Source organism: Cynoglossus semilaevis, chromosome W (genome assembly GCF_000523025.1).
Source record: "Cynoglossus semilaevis isolate Cse_v1.0 chromosome W, Cse_v1.0, whole genome shotgun sequence".
Classification (NCBI taxonomy): Eukaryota; Metazoa; Chordata; class Actinopteri; order Pleuronectiformes; family Cynoglossidae; genus Cynoglossus; species Cynoglossus semilaevis.
The window spans coordinates 2,496,898-2,513,814 of record NC_024327.1 but is presented as its reverse complement, the minus strand read 5'-3'; the positions used below and the strand labels follow the sequence as shown (position 1 = coordinate 2,513,814).

Below are 16,917 nucleotides of genomic sequence, written 5' to 3'. Positions count from 1 at the left end.
TACATTGTAAAAAACATTGTACCTACTCCTGTCAAGCAGACCATTATTTAACACACTTAGATAACAGTTTATGGTTCACCACACTTTGGTTTAACACACTTTGGTAACTGACTATAAATTCTATTTACAGTAAGATAATGGCATACACGTCCGATCTGTGTTCAGTAATTAATTGCCAACATTTGAACTACACTTACAAACCTTATGACATATATGTGTGTTTTCATTATTTTGTCCATAGCCAATGTGAACAGAATCAGCTGCCCCGGAGAGGATGGTGTAGAAATTGGAACATGGTAGTAGGATATACAGGTCAGTGGATTCCAACAATGTCAGATGGAAATGTGTACAGAGACAAAGACATTTGGGATCAAGTGAAAATCCAACGTGACTATTCCACCACCCAAAATCCGATCACTATTTCCCTGAATTGGACTAAATTACCAACGGGGAGTAATTGGAAACTCTCTGGTAAAACAAATCAAACTGAAATATATTTGGTCCTTGGAGTAGATCAGACTGGAACAGATCCAATGGGATTCATTAGAGTAGTAATTAGGAATGAAACAACGAAACATGATGCAACTTTGTCAACATCCGTAACTCAATCTCCCGATGAAGGGATGGAAATCATAACCGAAGATTATACTCAAACTGCAGGTAAAAATGTGGAGGTCATAGCCGTAGATTACACTAGATTAACGCCTAAAGACATCATGAGCATGGCTACGGGGTATACAACTGAAAATTTGTGGTTAAAATGGTTAATGAACACTGCAAAAGAGAATGGTGCTGATGATTGTGTTGCATGTGCTTCTGCAAGACCACAGCTGTTTACAGAGCCAGCCCCATTATTCCCAAATGATACCTGGGGATATAACTGTATGTTTAAATTGACACATGAAGCTACCCCTCTAAATTGTACTACCTAGCATCAATCTTCCCACCAATTGCTAATAAAACCAGAACAGGGGCATTTACTCCTCACAAAGGCAAAGGGCACTATGTGTGCTTTACTTATACCCATTCAAATCCCATCAAAGGCTGTTGGAATTTGTGCAATAGTACGATTAGGAGCTCCTTTGGTCATAATTGGACAAAACAAACTAGTACCTGTGGGTATAACCCCACATTTAGGAGCAACCCTCACAAGAAAAAGAAAACGTCACACGTTGGAAAAAAGAGATGCAAACTCTTTTGATCTCACTTTAAACAGTCCGACTTACATTGATGCTATTGGAGTTCCAAGAGGAATTCCAAATGAGTATAAACTGCAAGATCAAGTTGCAGCAGGATTTGCAAGCTTACCAATCATATCAGCAATCTTTCCAGTGCAACCAAATAAGAATGTTGATTTCATAAACTATGTACACTTCAATGTCCTACGACTGACAAACCTGATGAGAGATGCAATCGAGGTGCTGTCTGAACAACTTGCTCCAACCTCTCAACCTCTTTGTCAGTACAAACTCGAGACAGCACTAGACAAGAGAACAGCAGATGCGTATTTCCAACAGCAGGCAGAAGAGTATGTTGCCTCACTGACCAAAAGCAGTGTGTCTGTAAAGATGTTTAGAGATGTGAATGACGAAGAAGAATAACATAACTGAGAATCTTAAATTGATGAAGGTGCTATGAAAATGAATGTGTTATGGAAAACCTTGTATTAGGAGCAATAATGCAGGATAAGAGAATTTGGCATTCATCAATGATAAACAGGAGGGAAATGTTGGAAGAATTGCATTTATTATCATTGCTTCATGCTGTACTGTCGCTTTAAGAAACTGCTTGCTTCCCATCTTTTCCTTGTCACACCCCCATTCACACCCATTTTCACATCCAGCTTCCTACTCCATATACTCACACTAAATCAAATGTTATGTAATCTGATACTTTTGTAAACTAAATAAAAGAGCAGAGGAAGGGTGCAGCAACTCAGAGTTGATGAGGAAGCTGCCAGAAGAGAAAGCTGCATTCTCCCCTTGCAAGAAAAAGATCCAGACGTCTTTGTGTTGTTACTTACATTGTTTACATATATGTTAGAATAAACCTAACAGCTACCACTTTGAATAGAGTCAGAAGCATGTATTTATAGCGATTTCATGTCTATAGTAATGCGATACCACTCTGAACACAGTGAGAAGCACGTATTTATAGCGATTTCATGCCTATAGTAATGTGCTACCACTCTGAATACACTGAGAAGCACGTATTTATTGCGATTTCATGTCTATAGTAATTTGCTACCACTCTAAATAGAGTCAGAAGCACGTATTTATAGCGATTTGATGTGTATAATAATGTTCTACCACCCTGAACACAAATGTCAGATATGGCTATAAATTTCCGCTACGGGTAGGAAAAAACTTCATGGAGGAAAAAACTTCAGACTACACTATAAATTTCTGCTACCGGCCGATGTACGCATGCGCAGTTAACTCGGGTAGCAAAAACCTATCAGTAGGAGAAAACTTCAGAACACAGACGACCCCTCCCACCCAGCTTACAGCCTCTTCAGCCTACTGCCATCAGGCAGGAGACTGCGGAGTCTACGAGCCAGAACCAGCAAACTCAAAGACAGTTTTATCCATCAGGCCGTGAGGAGACTCAACTCCCTACCTGCTCTGCCCTCCCTCCCCCCTCTGTCACACACAGACTCTACTGTGCCCCTCCTATCCTCCCCATCCCTCACACATGGTCTCTCTTCTACTCATTTGCACTAATTATGGCACTATATGAACAAAAAGACTGTTGATCCCCATAAACATATTGCACTATACTATACTACCCATGGTCTACCTCACCCTCGACCGAAGTCATTACTGTCTTCATTGATTCACCACTCATCGTTCATTCTGCCTGTAATTACTAATGACTGAGTAATGTCACAGCACGTCTTTCAGGATATATTCTCACAAGTGTGTTTCTTTGTACATTGTACATATATTGTTAGTTTATATCCCTTTCCCTTGTAAATATCTCCTTTATTATATTCTCTTTTGCACCGTGGGTCTGAGAGGACTGCAATTTCATTGTGCCATATGTCCTGTATGTATGGCATATTTGACAATAAAGTTGACTTTGACTTGACTTTTGCCATATCTGCAGTTTACATGCTGATTTAAGCAAAAGTAAGTCTGAGAGGGAATAAGTCACAGGGAGTCAAAGCATCACCTTTAATTTCATGCAAATACTCACATCTAAAGCACGTGAAGACCAACCAGTAATTTAAACAGCCCTCATTCAAATATATAGAGACTTAATACAAGAGTTAATTGACGCTCGTGTCAACAGTCAACATAAACAGAAGCGCAGATCTCGTCTGGTTAAATGTCTTGATGCCAATTATTTTGTTACTTGGCTGCAGTCAGATGTTTAAATGACATTCAACATTTTTCAGCAATCCTGCTCGGTTACATAAACAAACATAAAAAACTATATTTTTAAATCGATCAACTCGAACAAGCGACCAAGGCCGATCAATGTTGAAATTAACCCATCAATGACTTGCATTTTCAATGATTCCACCGTCCATCAACTTCCATTTCCTGATTAAACTCAGTTAATTCTAATATTGTTATTTAAACACACTGCCGGAAAACATTTCTGTTTCACGAAGCACATCAAGCTAAAAATATCATCGGAGCACTCAGCCTTACCATGACTAATGATCACTATCCACCAACTCTATGAAAGTATATTTTCAGTTATACTTTTGTATATTTTTCTTGACTTTTCTCCTCGTTCTTAATTTGATTAGTCACAAATAAGAACAGGTGAGAAACACTGACATCTACTTGCTATTATTGGTATTTCAATATATACAGAATAAGCATTTGGGAATGTTTATTTGTCTTGATATATCACAAATAACTATTATCGCAGTAAATCATGATTAATCACAATTAATCCAAACCTATCATGTCATTAATCACAAGCAACATTTCTCAGTAATATAATTATTATTGTTTGTCAATAGTAGTAGTTTTCGAAGTAGTATTACTGTAATTTTTATTAGACCTTTTTTTATTTTAACTAATGTTGCGTCATGCTAATACATCCTGTTTAGAAGGTTTTTGCTAAAATCGAAGGTAAATTGTCTTCATAGAAGAACATTGAGAAAAAATATCTGTAAATAATATTTCATCGTATACTATAATATATATTCACACACATATTTAGATGTATATATTTATATATACATATATATTTATATAAATATATATGTACACATATAAATATATATTTATATTCACATATATTTACATATGTATTTACATTTATATAGACGTGCAAATCTACAGTATTTACATATATAGACATAATATATTTAGATATATATTTAATCAAATAAATGTTGGCACACAAATTGTATGTTGTATAATTAGCCACATATATTACACCATGTGTTTTCCACCGACCTTGACTGGGTAAAATCAGCCTGGCTCTTTAAACAGGTCTGTGTACAGTGAGTATTATTTTTGGCTTTGGGCTTGTTATGTTTCCCACTTACCATCTAATAACGAATTTGGCTGCACCAGTCAAGGACACAGATCGATGCAGATGAGAGAGAGAACACTGTTCTCTCCTCGCCGCCCCAAAAAACGAGCTGCTCCACGGACGTCTGTTCACTGTTTAATGTCGCAACAGCAGAGTGGGAGAAGGGGTTGAAGTGATATTGATTCTTTATGTGTAATGAGTTGGTGTTTTCTTTCTGTTGTCTGTGACTGTTATGGTTCATGTGTAAAAAGTAACATTTCGTTTTTTAAGTCTGTTTTTTAAAGTAAATTAGCAAGAAAGGTTAAATATAAGGAAGTGAAATATACTATTCAACTGCAGGGGGTGCTGTAGTAAAGACTGCTGAAAAGTGTTAAAATAGGTAATTCTGATTTCTCATTTCAAGTTATTTCATTTAGTTTAAAAAAACTAAAGACAATGATTTCACTGACAAACTTAACTTGTTCATCTGATACAATACATTTTTAAATTAGTCAAATGAATTAATTTACATGAGATACAGAAATCCCTCTCCTATCCCGGTAGTTGTGTTCCAGGACCCCATCGCGAAATGGGAAAAAGTAGAGGCGAGATAGTTATTTTATCATTTACGTATATATCTACCTTTTAAGAATCACCCTCACACTGTTATGTTTGTAGGATTAAAAAGTGAAAGTAGTGTAAATTATGATCTGATAAACCCTCAGTGGCAACACACTGCATTAGTCACTGCGCACACAAACAAATGCGGAGAGATATTTAAATCTCTCGTCGATGCCAAAGACATCCCACACTGACTATTTCTCAAATGTGAGAAAGAAAACTTGTCACCTCTCAGAGCCAGGATTCTTTCTTGGAGAGACGAGAGAGATTGACAGGAGGAACTTGAAACAAATAATTAAAAAAAAGTTGAGTCTTTTCAGCTCCTGTTTGGTTTATTTCTGACTTCAAACATGAAGAATCTCTTTCCTGTTTTTCTTTCAACTGCCGACTTGTCTTGTTGTCTCTTAACTGCACCGTCTTATTTGACCTACATCAGAACATTAGGCTAAGCTTCTGTGTAGATAGTGGGGAACGTCTGCTAGCCTGTTAGCTCTCGTTTACGCCACACTATTTTCCCACTAAAATTTGTTTACGAACACAACATTATAGGAACATATTGTAACTTAAGTTGTGGCAAATCCAGCAGTGATGTGTAAAACTGGTAGAAATGGTTCACCTGGTAGTGAGCGAGCTAGCTATCAACGTCGCTAACAGGCTCTCTATGACAAAAGCTAGCTAGCTACTGTAGCTATTCTAGCTGGCTGGAGGGATAGATAGATGGATGGATTGATGGATGGATGGATGGATGGATAGATAGATAGAGCAGCATCTGAGACAGCAGTAGCAGCAGCAGCAATAGTAGCAGCAGCACTAGCAGCTATTTGCTCATCTGCTAGACTCAATTTTGGCCTCTGTGCACACACGGCAGTCTCGGTACCTATTCTCCTCCGTTTAGCTGCTCCTTTTGTCATACTCAATTGAGTGACCACATAAAACAAATTGAAATCCATTTGCTTGAGGAGGATTTGAGAGAATTGCTACAACAAAGACAAGAGGAGCCGCGGATGGAGAGGTGCGGTTGTTATCTCAAAACTATTTTTAGGGCACATCTCATTTGGCGAAACCGAGGCATTGCTTTATCGGGTTTTCATTATCTGAGGAAGAACCGATAACGATTCTTACAGATATTACTATAATTTTGCTAATATCGAACATCCCTCTTTATGGATCGGGATTCATCCTCACATGGACACTCTGACAGAGTCTCCTGGAAGAGTTAAAGCATTGGAAGTCTTTCACAATTCATTAAAAGTTCTGCCGGCAGGTTCTGGAACGTGTCGCTGTAGAGTTGGTCGAAGCCCAGAAGCGAGTTGAAGAGACGCACTCGTCACTGCCACGAGCCTCGACAATGAAAAGGGAACGAGGAGAGAGAGCGTCTGAGCAAAACCGGGAACAATTTCTTTGGATATTGTGGATTTAATGTTGTCGTTTTAAAAGCATCAGCAGTTCAGTTGGCGTTACGGCGTGTTTTTCTAGCATCCTCTCCGACACCCCGTGGACCAGTGAGAGCCACGGTGTATAGCGCCGTCAGCTTTAATCATCTCATACTGAACACACTCGATACAGAAAACGCAGGACTATCGGGAGAAGAACTCTGTAAACTGTACCTGTCCCTGGAGCTCGTCTCGCTCCGTCACATCCTGTCCTCTGAAACATTACACTGTCCTCAGTCAGGAGAGACGTCCAACTTTACCGTGTCCACCAGTGGTCAGTTTATTACTCAATAATTAAAAATAGACGTCAGTGTTTTTCAATTTAATTGGACCCAGACTGAAATAACCAGCTGCTTGGTTTGTTAGCTAAATATAAATATATATAAACATATATATTGATTGATCTATATAACCACAAGTGAGTCATCAACATAATCGGTTATGTATTTTTTAAATTAATATAATATAAATTTGAGTTATACTTTTATTTGTTTTATTTTTTTATTTTTACATTTTTCCACATTAATAATTTAAAAAGACTTTTTTTGTTCCAAAAATATTACAAAAACATTTTTTTAATTATATTAAAAATTATGTTTAGGAATGTTAATTTATCTAATTATATAAGTAAATTAATTCATCAAGATTAATTGCGATTAATCGTGATTTATCTCAGAAAAACATGATTAATGGCAAATAATCTACATTAAAAAATAAATCAATTTTGACTGAAAATCAAATATATTGATGTGATGTTAATATAACGTTGCATCAATATATTTTATTTCGTCAGTTTTTTTGTCTGCTCTCGACTTTTTTGATTTTGAAGTCTGTTCTGAGACTGTTAAAAGTTTTGATGTGTCGCATCTACATGTCAACTCTCATATTTGACTGACTGGTGGAATGAGAATTAATAACGCACTGATCACACCTAGAGTCTGGACTCTCAACAATTCTCATCTCCATGTTGTAGTTTTTAAAATGTATTTTTCAGTAAAGTTTGAATCCCTGGGAGGTCTGAGTCACAGTCACTGCTGTCTCTGCTCTCAGCCAATCACACACTTTTCTATCTGTGCAATATTATTTACCATTAAGAAGAGGTCCCCAACCTAAGGGTCCATACCAGGCCGTGGGTGATTTGGTGCGGAGCTGCAAAGAAAACATAATTAAAACATTGCTTGATAATTCGATTGATTATCAGTCCTTCAAATATAAATCATTTATATTTTACCGTATTATTCAGTGAAAGGTTGGAGCCAATCAAACACAAAACATTTTTTCAAAAATGTATTATATATATCAAAATGTATAGCACAGTACTCAATGATCTCATACACATATTACGGTTTAGTAACTTTGGTCACTGGTGAAACTACAGGTAATTAATATGAACCTCATTTTTGGGAAAGTGATGTTGCAAAACAGAGAGTGAACTGACCTAATCACATAACAGTGCCCCCTACAGATGCCATGTAGAAAAACCTCTTTGTCGTTTCAACAAATAAAGACGATTTTTTCCATTTTGTCTTAGAAAGTTTTGACTTCCTCTACGCCATTTGCTGACAATCAGCTTGGTCACGCAGACAAAACGTAAAGTGCGAATTATCACAGTTAGCGTAACCATTTACTGTAGGATCCACGTTGTTCCGCGGGTTCTACGTTCTGCAGACGAATAATATGCAACAAAGATCAGTTGTTTTTACTCAAATCCATAAAATACAACTGAATGAAAAACATATCGTCATCTCATCTCGTTACCTACAGAATTACACGACATGAAATCAGTAACGGAGGAATAAGGATTTGTCTACAGAAACCAGACATGTACCTTAAAAAAAAATAACAGAACATCTACTTTCAAAGTCGCTACATAAAAACGTGATTCGTTTGGATTTTGGTTTAAAACAATTGCCGACTCTAATGTTTTCTTTTCTCAGGACTAGGAATGAAACCAGTGTGTGTTACGACACAACACTGGGCTAACAGTTTCAGGTTAACTTTAATGTCATTTATTCTAACAGTCCAAAATATACTTATATATATATACGTAACATATATACATAGAAACGGAACGTACACACAGTGATGACACAGTAATCCCAGATGAGGGCGTACAAACACGAGCTGTAGACCGCAACGGGAGGAACCTCACGCCGACATGGCCCACGTGGGCCAGTCTGTATGAAGAACGTAGACCACACTGAACAGACTATGTAAATGGACTAAGAAGAAGTTAATACAGATACTAGCGTATAATTAAGAACGTCATGTAGTTCAGGAATCTTCAACCTGTAGTTCCCGGGCCATACATGCCTCCCAAGCCTCCTTGTCTCTCTTGCATGATGGTGTACTGCAGGAGGATAAATTAAACAAACGTCAGGACTGAGACAAGGCGACGGGCCAGCTCTGATATCTGATGTGAGCTGTTCCTTCTCTTACCGGATGTCTTTGGTCTCCAGCAGCAGGGGATGTGTCGGGCCGACAGAGCCTTCCTGATGGCTCCTTTAATCTTGGCCACCAGCACTGGACTGAAAGGCTTAGAGGGCGCCATCTTTAAAAAGAGTATGACTCTCTCCTCGCCGTCCTCGTTGTACTGAGATACGCACAGGCTGTCGGACACTTCCTCGAAAGCCTCGACTGTTGGGGGTAAGACAAAGTCCAATGAGAGATCGACAGGCTTCAATATCATGACTGTCAAACTGTCAAGTAATCGCGATTAATTGAATTAATTGTCTGACACATGGCCGGGCCGCTGACCTGACCAAACAAATGTTGGCAGTCGAGATATTGAGGTATTTTAAGCTTGAGTTGCTGCAGTAAATAAAAAACGTCCCCGCAATATGTGTAAATTACAACATGTGTTTTGACTGTGTGCGACTCCAAGTTTGTGGACTGGTATCAGTCTATAGGTCATGTGGTGCCGGGTCACATCGAAAAATTTATCTAAAGATAATCTGGAGATTTTTCAAAATAATACGTCTATATTACTACCTGAATACATCTTAAAAGGTGTTTTATTTTGAAAGTTTACAGACCCTTAGCAACTGTTTAACCATCCTTCAATGATAGGAGGTTGGGGACTGCTGTATCTGATGGTCGGATTATTATCGGATATACGGCGGTCATGTATCGGGGCACGTGTCGAAATTACTTAAAAAGTCATTTTTCTGATCGGATTTTGTGTTATGATTGACAGTCCTGATAAAAACGTTAAAACAAAACAAGAGAAAGAAAAACGGAAACGTGAGTTCAAAGTAAAAAAAACATCAGCTCCAGTCACCGATGTTGTAGATCTCTGAGCTGCCAAAGCGAACTCCGTTGGGGTTTAACGTTCCGTCACTGCAGAACAAACACATGAGCAGCAGTGTGTGAGTGTAATGTTTACACAGATATAATATTTAACCCAGTCATTGAACACACCACAGTATGAACGCTACAACAACAGATGGACCGAGTCGGAGTGTTGTTTGTTAGTACATTTGTTATTTTATGACCTTTGACCTGGATGTCGACTCTTAAAGTTGAGGCTGAATTTTAAGAATATGAAAACATACATTTTTGTACCACTAATTATTATTAATTATGTACATATTGTGTACTACGTATTCCTATTCTACGTACTTCAAAAAAGACAATATTTCACTCTCTTCAAATACTATCATTTTAAATCCGGCTGACCACAGGGAGATTCTCCACGAAAAACGCATTGATATGTAATTAACTAATTATCTGGATAATTAATCAAAGTGTTAGCATGGTCATTAAACTTGCCTCGCCCTACTTTAAACTCATCCAGGCATTGTGTGGTTTTTATTTTTAGAGCTTATTCATCAATTTCTTTGCAGATGACTGTATTTTTTCTGGTCAAAATTGCATTTAAAAAAATGGTCTTTTTTAAAAAATATTTCCTTTTCTTTTAACAAAAATAAACTGGAAAAATAAACGTGCTATATTATTAATATTTACAGTTGAAATGTACATTTGAATTTTATTGTGTACAGATAAAAAAACAAACAAACAAACAAAAAACACTTTTGACTCAAAGCCTTGATATTTCTGACCTTCTGCCCAACATGACGACGCCCCCGGTCTTTGGGTTGATTTTACAGTAGTCTCCATGAGCCCATACACCTTGACAGAAGAAAGAGGGAAGAAACAGCAGTAGATTAGAAAATAGTCAAAAAAATTAAATACACACTTTAGACCATTGTTTCCCAAAGACTGGTTCGCGACCCTCAGGTGGGTCGCAAGAGATTCTTTTTGGGACGTCTCGCATCATTTTTCCCAGGAGTTTATGAATAATGTCTATTGACTTGGGTCGCGAAGGTTTGTGACTTTTAAAATATGGGTCCCCAGAAAAAAAGTTTGGAAAACACTGCCTTAGGCCATTTGTTCGCAGTTTTTCTTTTGTAAATTTGTGCCATATTTTTCTATCGATTCCAAATTATTATTATTATTATTATCGTCATGGCGACCTTCTTAAAACACAGAATATTCTCCACAGTTACCTTGGGGGGTATTAAATACTTAAAAAAAGCATAATTTTTTTTAATTTATTTTGTGGTCTGTATTGTCGGGGGTATGTAATGTTTTACATTGTATGAGTACCGTTTGTGTACCTACCAGGGTATGAAGAGAAGTACGCTTTGTGGTATTTGCTTCCGTTCTTATGGCAGACTCCCCGCTCTCCCCCCACACAGGCTTACCTGTCCACGGACACGAGAAGAGACAAAAAATCTGGGATTAGACTCTTACACGTGAAGAGATGACCACACAAAGAAAATAAAAAAAATCACATATTTTTAAACCACTCCAATTTAATTCACATAAATATTTAACAAAAAACAAAAGTATCCTCCATCGTCTGATGTTTTCTCAGACTCTAACCGTTTGACTGGACCACATCGCTGTACCTAAACAGTTAATTACTGCCATTTTTATTTGTTAAATTGCCCAGAAAATGAGCAAAACTCCTGGAAAAACACAGGTTTGTACTTAAAGAACATGATGAGAAAACGCAGCAGAAAATAGAAGCGTTCCATTATACACAACAAAAAAACTGCTCTTTTCACAATTTACACCGCAAACTGGGTCACCTCAGTTTGTCATGTAAAAAAGTGGGTCCGTATTTGAAAAAAATAAAAATAAATTAAAAATTAAAAATAAAAAACTCCAGGCCGTGCTGCCTTAAAGGACACGCTGCTTTGTCATTGTTCACCATGGAGGGCGACTTGATTACAAAAGACATTTTAAGATGACCTAACGTCAACAGTATGAGTCGCCCCCTGGTGGCCATTCTCATGAATTAATATTTTTGTTGTTGCTATGCTAAGGTAAAAACCTAAAATAAAATGTTTAATTAACAAAAATATATATACTATATATATATATATATATATATATATTATTATAAGGTAGTAAACTTATTTACCAGGGAGTGAGAGACAAGAGCTGGGGGTGTGGAGGTCAATGACTGGACTGAGGGTATGATGGGATTTTTTTTTTAAACTTTCTGTTCAGAGCACCAACACACAAAGCCACGCACACATTCACACATGCGTTGGATCTTACCGTCGAGGCTCCAGGCCTCCATGGCCATGCCCAGGTTCCTGGTTTGGATCTCACCCTTGTACACTGGAACTGTCGGGTTTTGACCCATGAAACATGACCTGATATCAGTACCACTTGAAGAAAGAGAACAAGATTCAACAATATGGTTAGTTAGCTAAACAACTAAAAATACACGTACATGTATAGTATATATACATACATATACACACATATATATTAATTATGATTTCATATATAGATATATACACATATAGATACACATATATACACACATAGTGTATATACATATACATATATACACATACATATATACATACATATACACATACCTACATACATATATACATACGTCTCAACATATATCTATACATACATATATACATACATATATATATACATACATATATATACATACATACATACATACATTTTCTGTGTTTATATTTATATATATATATTTCAACCACATCTTAGCTTCTGCCTTCAAACCCTCCACGAAGTCTGTTCATGTCCCAGAGTTCTTCCAAAGGGGCCTCAGTGAGGACAAGACCGCTGACAGGAGACCAGACGTCACCTGCCAGCTCCTAATACCAACGGACACCTTCTGTCCAAGTCAGGACATGTGACAACACAGCAGGGAATTCCAGATAAACTGCAGAGTGCAAATGGGCGCGTGTTCTGTCTCCTGCACACTGGAGGAAGGCTCCACCCTTCAACCTGGACTTTCTGGACCCTGTCCTGCGATGGGAAAGTCTGTGACAACCTCCTGCCGTGAACCTCAGACCCTAGCGCATTTGGTAATGTCGGGAGAAGTTCTGGAGCAACTGTCCGGAACGTTCATTTTCTAGAGTTGTCACGTTTCACGTTAATGTCGTAAATGTGAAAACCACTAGCCTTCATAGCATATTTTTGAAGACTCGCCTATTGAAGTGTAGATGTTGGTACCAGGTATCGGTGAGTACACAAATAGAAATACGTGTACTTATTGGATACGTATTGCTTTGTGTAGAAAATGGTACTACTGTACTAATTCCTTGGAGTACTCCCCACCTTGTTTGACTTTGTGATCCGTGACCACACTTTGGCCATAATTCGACCCATATCTAATGCACACAAAAAAAAATTAAGATGACCTAACATCAACCGTATGAGTCACCCCCTGCTGGTCATTGATGTGAATTACATCTAGTTGCCTAATGGTACTCTTCAACCCTGATGTATGTGACAACCAAGAAAAATTCTTCTTCAGGTCAATTTAGCCACAGTTAACTGTTGACGTGATTAATCACGATTAATTGCGATTAATCGGAATATAATATTGTTCTCATTTAAGTGGCATATTTAACACGGAGATACCAAATATTGTCTACATTACCAATCAAATTAGCAACAAGTTTGTCAACCTGAACAGACAGCAGGGGGCAGCAGCCTTTTCCACCTCCACTGACCTACATAAGAGTTTAACTCTGCAGCACTGCGTTCCTTAAACTCTCTCCTTTTCTATCTCCTTCTCCAACACACACACACACACAAACCCTTTGCCACAACACCCATTTGTCTCCCTCTTCCTTTCAATCATTTGCCATTTCTGATGCGTTCGATTCATTTTTCTCCCCCCATTGTTCCGTCTCCATTTCCTCGTTTCACTCCCTCTCCGTACCACAGACTCCATCCATTCATCTTGCTCGCTTCCTTTCAGCTGCTCTCTGCCCTTTCGCTATTCCTTCCCTCTCCTTCCCTCTGCTTGCTCTCCTCTTCCCATCTCCTTCCCTCCCTTTTCCTCTCTGCCCTTCTTCTCTGCCAAGCTCTTTATTGAGCGCTAATTGGCTCCCAGGAGGAAGAGAAAACAGTCTTCTAATTAAACGCACACACATCTATAGCGGGAAGACACGCTATTATTTTATTATTGCGCCGACTTCATGGGTTGACAAACACACAGTTACACACAGATACACACACACTTGCATTTGAAGCTAAAAAAGCCACTGTTGTCCTTTGGAGCAGGTACAGTGTGTATTTGTGCTAAAAAAGCCACTGTTGTCCTTTGGAGGAGGTAGGAGGTACAGTGTGTATTTGTATGCAGGCACAGTGGAGGGTAACTTATTAAAGCCGTCTTGTTTCTAAGTAAGAAGTTACAAAGAAACATTTTTAAAAAAGACTATTTTAGGTAAACATATATTTGAGTTGTTGTTCTTGAGGCCTTGAAATATTAAAGCAGGTCGGTTTTCACCCCCGTTAAAGTGCATAGCCTGCCAAGCCGGATCACCTCCAACTGGGCCGGTACATCTCCGTCCAACCGGGACACCTCGGTCCGCATTTATGCTGGAAATCCTAGGTGTGAAAATATGTTAGTTAAAGGCTCCACCGCCAGGTTTTGTAGTACAATATGAGAATTTCAAAGAACGCGCACGTTTTTAGACAAGCTGGGGTTTGCCGAATAAATGTGGACCGAGGTGTTCTGGTTAGACTGGAGATGCATTGGCTAGCCCGAAGGTGGTCGGAGGTGGTCCAGCTTGGCTGGTGATGCACTTTAACGGAGGAGTGGTTTTGAAGTACTGTGAAGTTGAAGAGAGGTTGTGGTTCTGACCTGCTGTGGAGCCCGGGATTGAAACATGTCCTTCCCTGGTGGTGGGTTTGAAAATCACAGGCTGCTCTGACAGTCAGTGATGAGAGTTGTAACGAGTGGACGTGAGCAGAGATTGATGTTTGTTAAACAACGTTGCCATGACGGTCCAACCACCCCAAAATGAAGTAAAGTGAAGTTTTACAGATGACTGTGAAATTCTCTACCAGTGGACGAAACCAGTGGAGGTCGAAAATAAGGAGTTGTTTATCAACTAGTCCCTGGGTCCCTCGTCCTAATAATCATGAGACAAACTGCACCACCTTTAGTAAGTTACTGGACATTGACTAAAAGACAAAGATATGAAAAAGGGGTAAAATATGAAACTATCACAGGGCATTGATAAGACGCGTGGAGAGGAGAGGAGAGGAGAGGAGAGGAGAGGAGAGGAGAGGAGAGGAGGGGAGGCAACATATGTTGCGCTAAATCCTGAGAACACACACACACACTAACAACCAGAACAGAGTGTTAACCTCAGGGGTCAAGGTCAGGGTGGTTGGCAGCCGACGGGGTTGAAACCCGCAATTGCCCTCAGTGAGAAGGAGGAAACGAACAGGGTCAGCACATGCACATGCTGCTGTGAAAAAACTTACACATACCACTTTGACTCATTTATAATTCATTAAAGTAAAAACAGAAGTAAAAAAAAACGTTATATTTCAGATATATTTTTCATATATGACAGTAATTAAGTATGCCCTTCAACTTGACTCTTCACCACCCGTGACCACGGCGGTCATTGAACAACACAGTAGAGGAACCGGCAGCGTTCAGTCAGTCACCTGAGATGGTATGCAACGGTAGACGTAGTCGTAGCTCTGGGGTTTGAGGGAAGATCCAGTCGACAGGATGGTGTGAAGGGACTGCAGGTTGTGTGTTTCCACTAGAAGTGTAAAAAATATATATTTATAAATATAGAAATATATATATAAATATATACACACTATATATATACATATATACATATATACACATACACATATATACACATATATACATACACACACATATATACATACATACAGTACATAAGTACATGTAATGTACATACATACATATTTTCCCTAACAATGACATGTGTGCATGTGTGTGTGTCAGCTAATTCCCCGCTGTGATTTAAAAACTTATCCGGGACCGGGTCGCGTGGGGCAACAGTCTGAGCAGGGACACCAAGACTTCCCTTTCCCTCGACACTTCCTCCAGCTCTTCTGGGGGGACCCCAAGATGCTCCCAGGCCAGCCGAGTGACGTAGTCGCTCCAGGGTGTCCTAGGTCTTCCCCTAGGTCTCCTCCCAGAGGGACGGCACCCAAGCACCTCCCGAGGGAGGCATCCGGGGGGCATGCGATGACCATAGGTGAGGTTAGCAACGTAGATCGACCGGTAAATCGAGAGCTTCGCCTTTCGGCTCAGCTCCTTCTTCACCACAACGGACCGATACAGCGACCGCATTACTGTGGCCGCTGCACCGATCCGCCTATCAATCTCACGCTCCATCCTACCGTCACTCGTGAACAAGAAACAAAGATACTTAAACTCCTCCACCCGAGGCAGGACTTCCTCCCCAACCCGGAGGGTGCAAACCACCTTTTTCCGGTCGAGAACCATGGCCTCGGACTTAGAGGTGCTAATTCTCATCCCAGCGGCTTTACACTCGACTGCAAACCGCCCCAGTGCATGCTGCAGGTCCTGGTTCGAAGAGGCCAACAATACCACATCATCTGCAAAAAGCAGAGATGAAATCCGGTAGCTCCCGAACTGGACCCCACCCGACACCTGGCTGCGCCTAGAAATTCTGTCCATAAAGATGATGAACAGAACCGGTGACAAAGGGCAGCTCTGCCGTAGTCCAACATGCACCGGGAACAGGTCCGACTTATTGCTGGCAATGCAAACCAAGCTCCTACTCCGATCGTACAGGGACCGGACAGCCCTTAGAAGAGGGCCCCCAACCCCATACTCTCGGAGCACCCCCCACAGAATACCATGAGGGACACGGTCGAAAGCCTTTTCCAAGTCCACAAAACACATGTGGACCGGTTGGGCAAACTCCCATGAACCCTCAAGCACCCTGTGGAGGGTATAGAGCTGGCCCAGTGTTCCACGACCAGGACAAAAACCACATTGTTCCTCTTGAATCCGAGGTTCGACTATAGGCCGGATTCTCCTCTCCAGTACCCTGGAATAGACTTT

The 16,917-nt window shown here is 39.6% G+C and overlaps 1 protein-coding gene and 1 long non-coding RNA gene across 3 annotated transcripts in view; both read right to left on the bottom strand.

The window, feature by feature from the left end:
• Nucleotides 1-8,428: 8,428 nt before the first annotated feature.
• LOC103396949 (acetoacetyl-CoA synthetase-like) lies at nt 8,429-12,196 on the bottom strand. 2 transcript variants are annotated; one of them, XM_025052839.1, is made up of 6 exons: nt 12,105-12,196; nt 11,157-11,239; nt 10,595-10,664; nt 9,814-9,872; nt 8,973-9,170; nt 8,429-8,883 (listed from the first exon to the last, which is right to left on the bottom strand). In XM_025052839.1, exons 3-6 carry the CDS (start codon nt 10,606-10,608, stop codon nt 8,756-8,758), a joined length of 399 nt encoding a protein of 132 aa, XP_024908607.1. In that variant the 5' UTR covers nt 10,609-10,664; nt 11,157-11,239; nt 12,105-12,196; the 3' UTR covers nt 8,429-8,755. The 2 variants fall into 2 exon arrangements, with proteins under 2 accessions (XP_024908607.1, XP_024908608.1); XM_025052840.1 differs by lacking the exon at nt 12,105-12,196 and having other exon boundaries at nt 11,157-11,260.
• A 3,323-nt stretch (nt 12,197-15,519) lies between these two features.
• The window catches only part of LOC112486399 (uncharacterized), a 4,850-nt gene continuing 3,452 nt past the window's right edge, over nt 15,520-16,917 (bottom strand). Inside the window, exon 2 of the long non-coding RNA XR_003048831.1 lies at nt 15,520-15,610. This is a non-coding gene — a long non-coding RNA (uncharacterized LOC112486399). The remainder of the gene's footprint in view (nt 15,611-16,917) is intronic.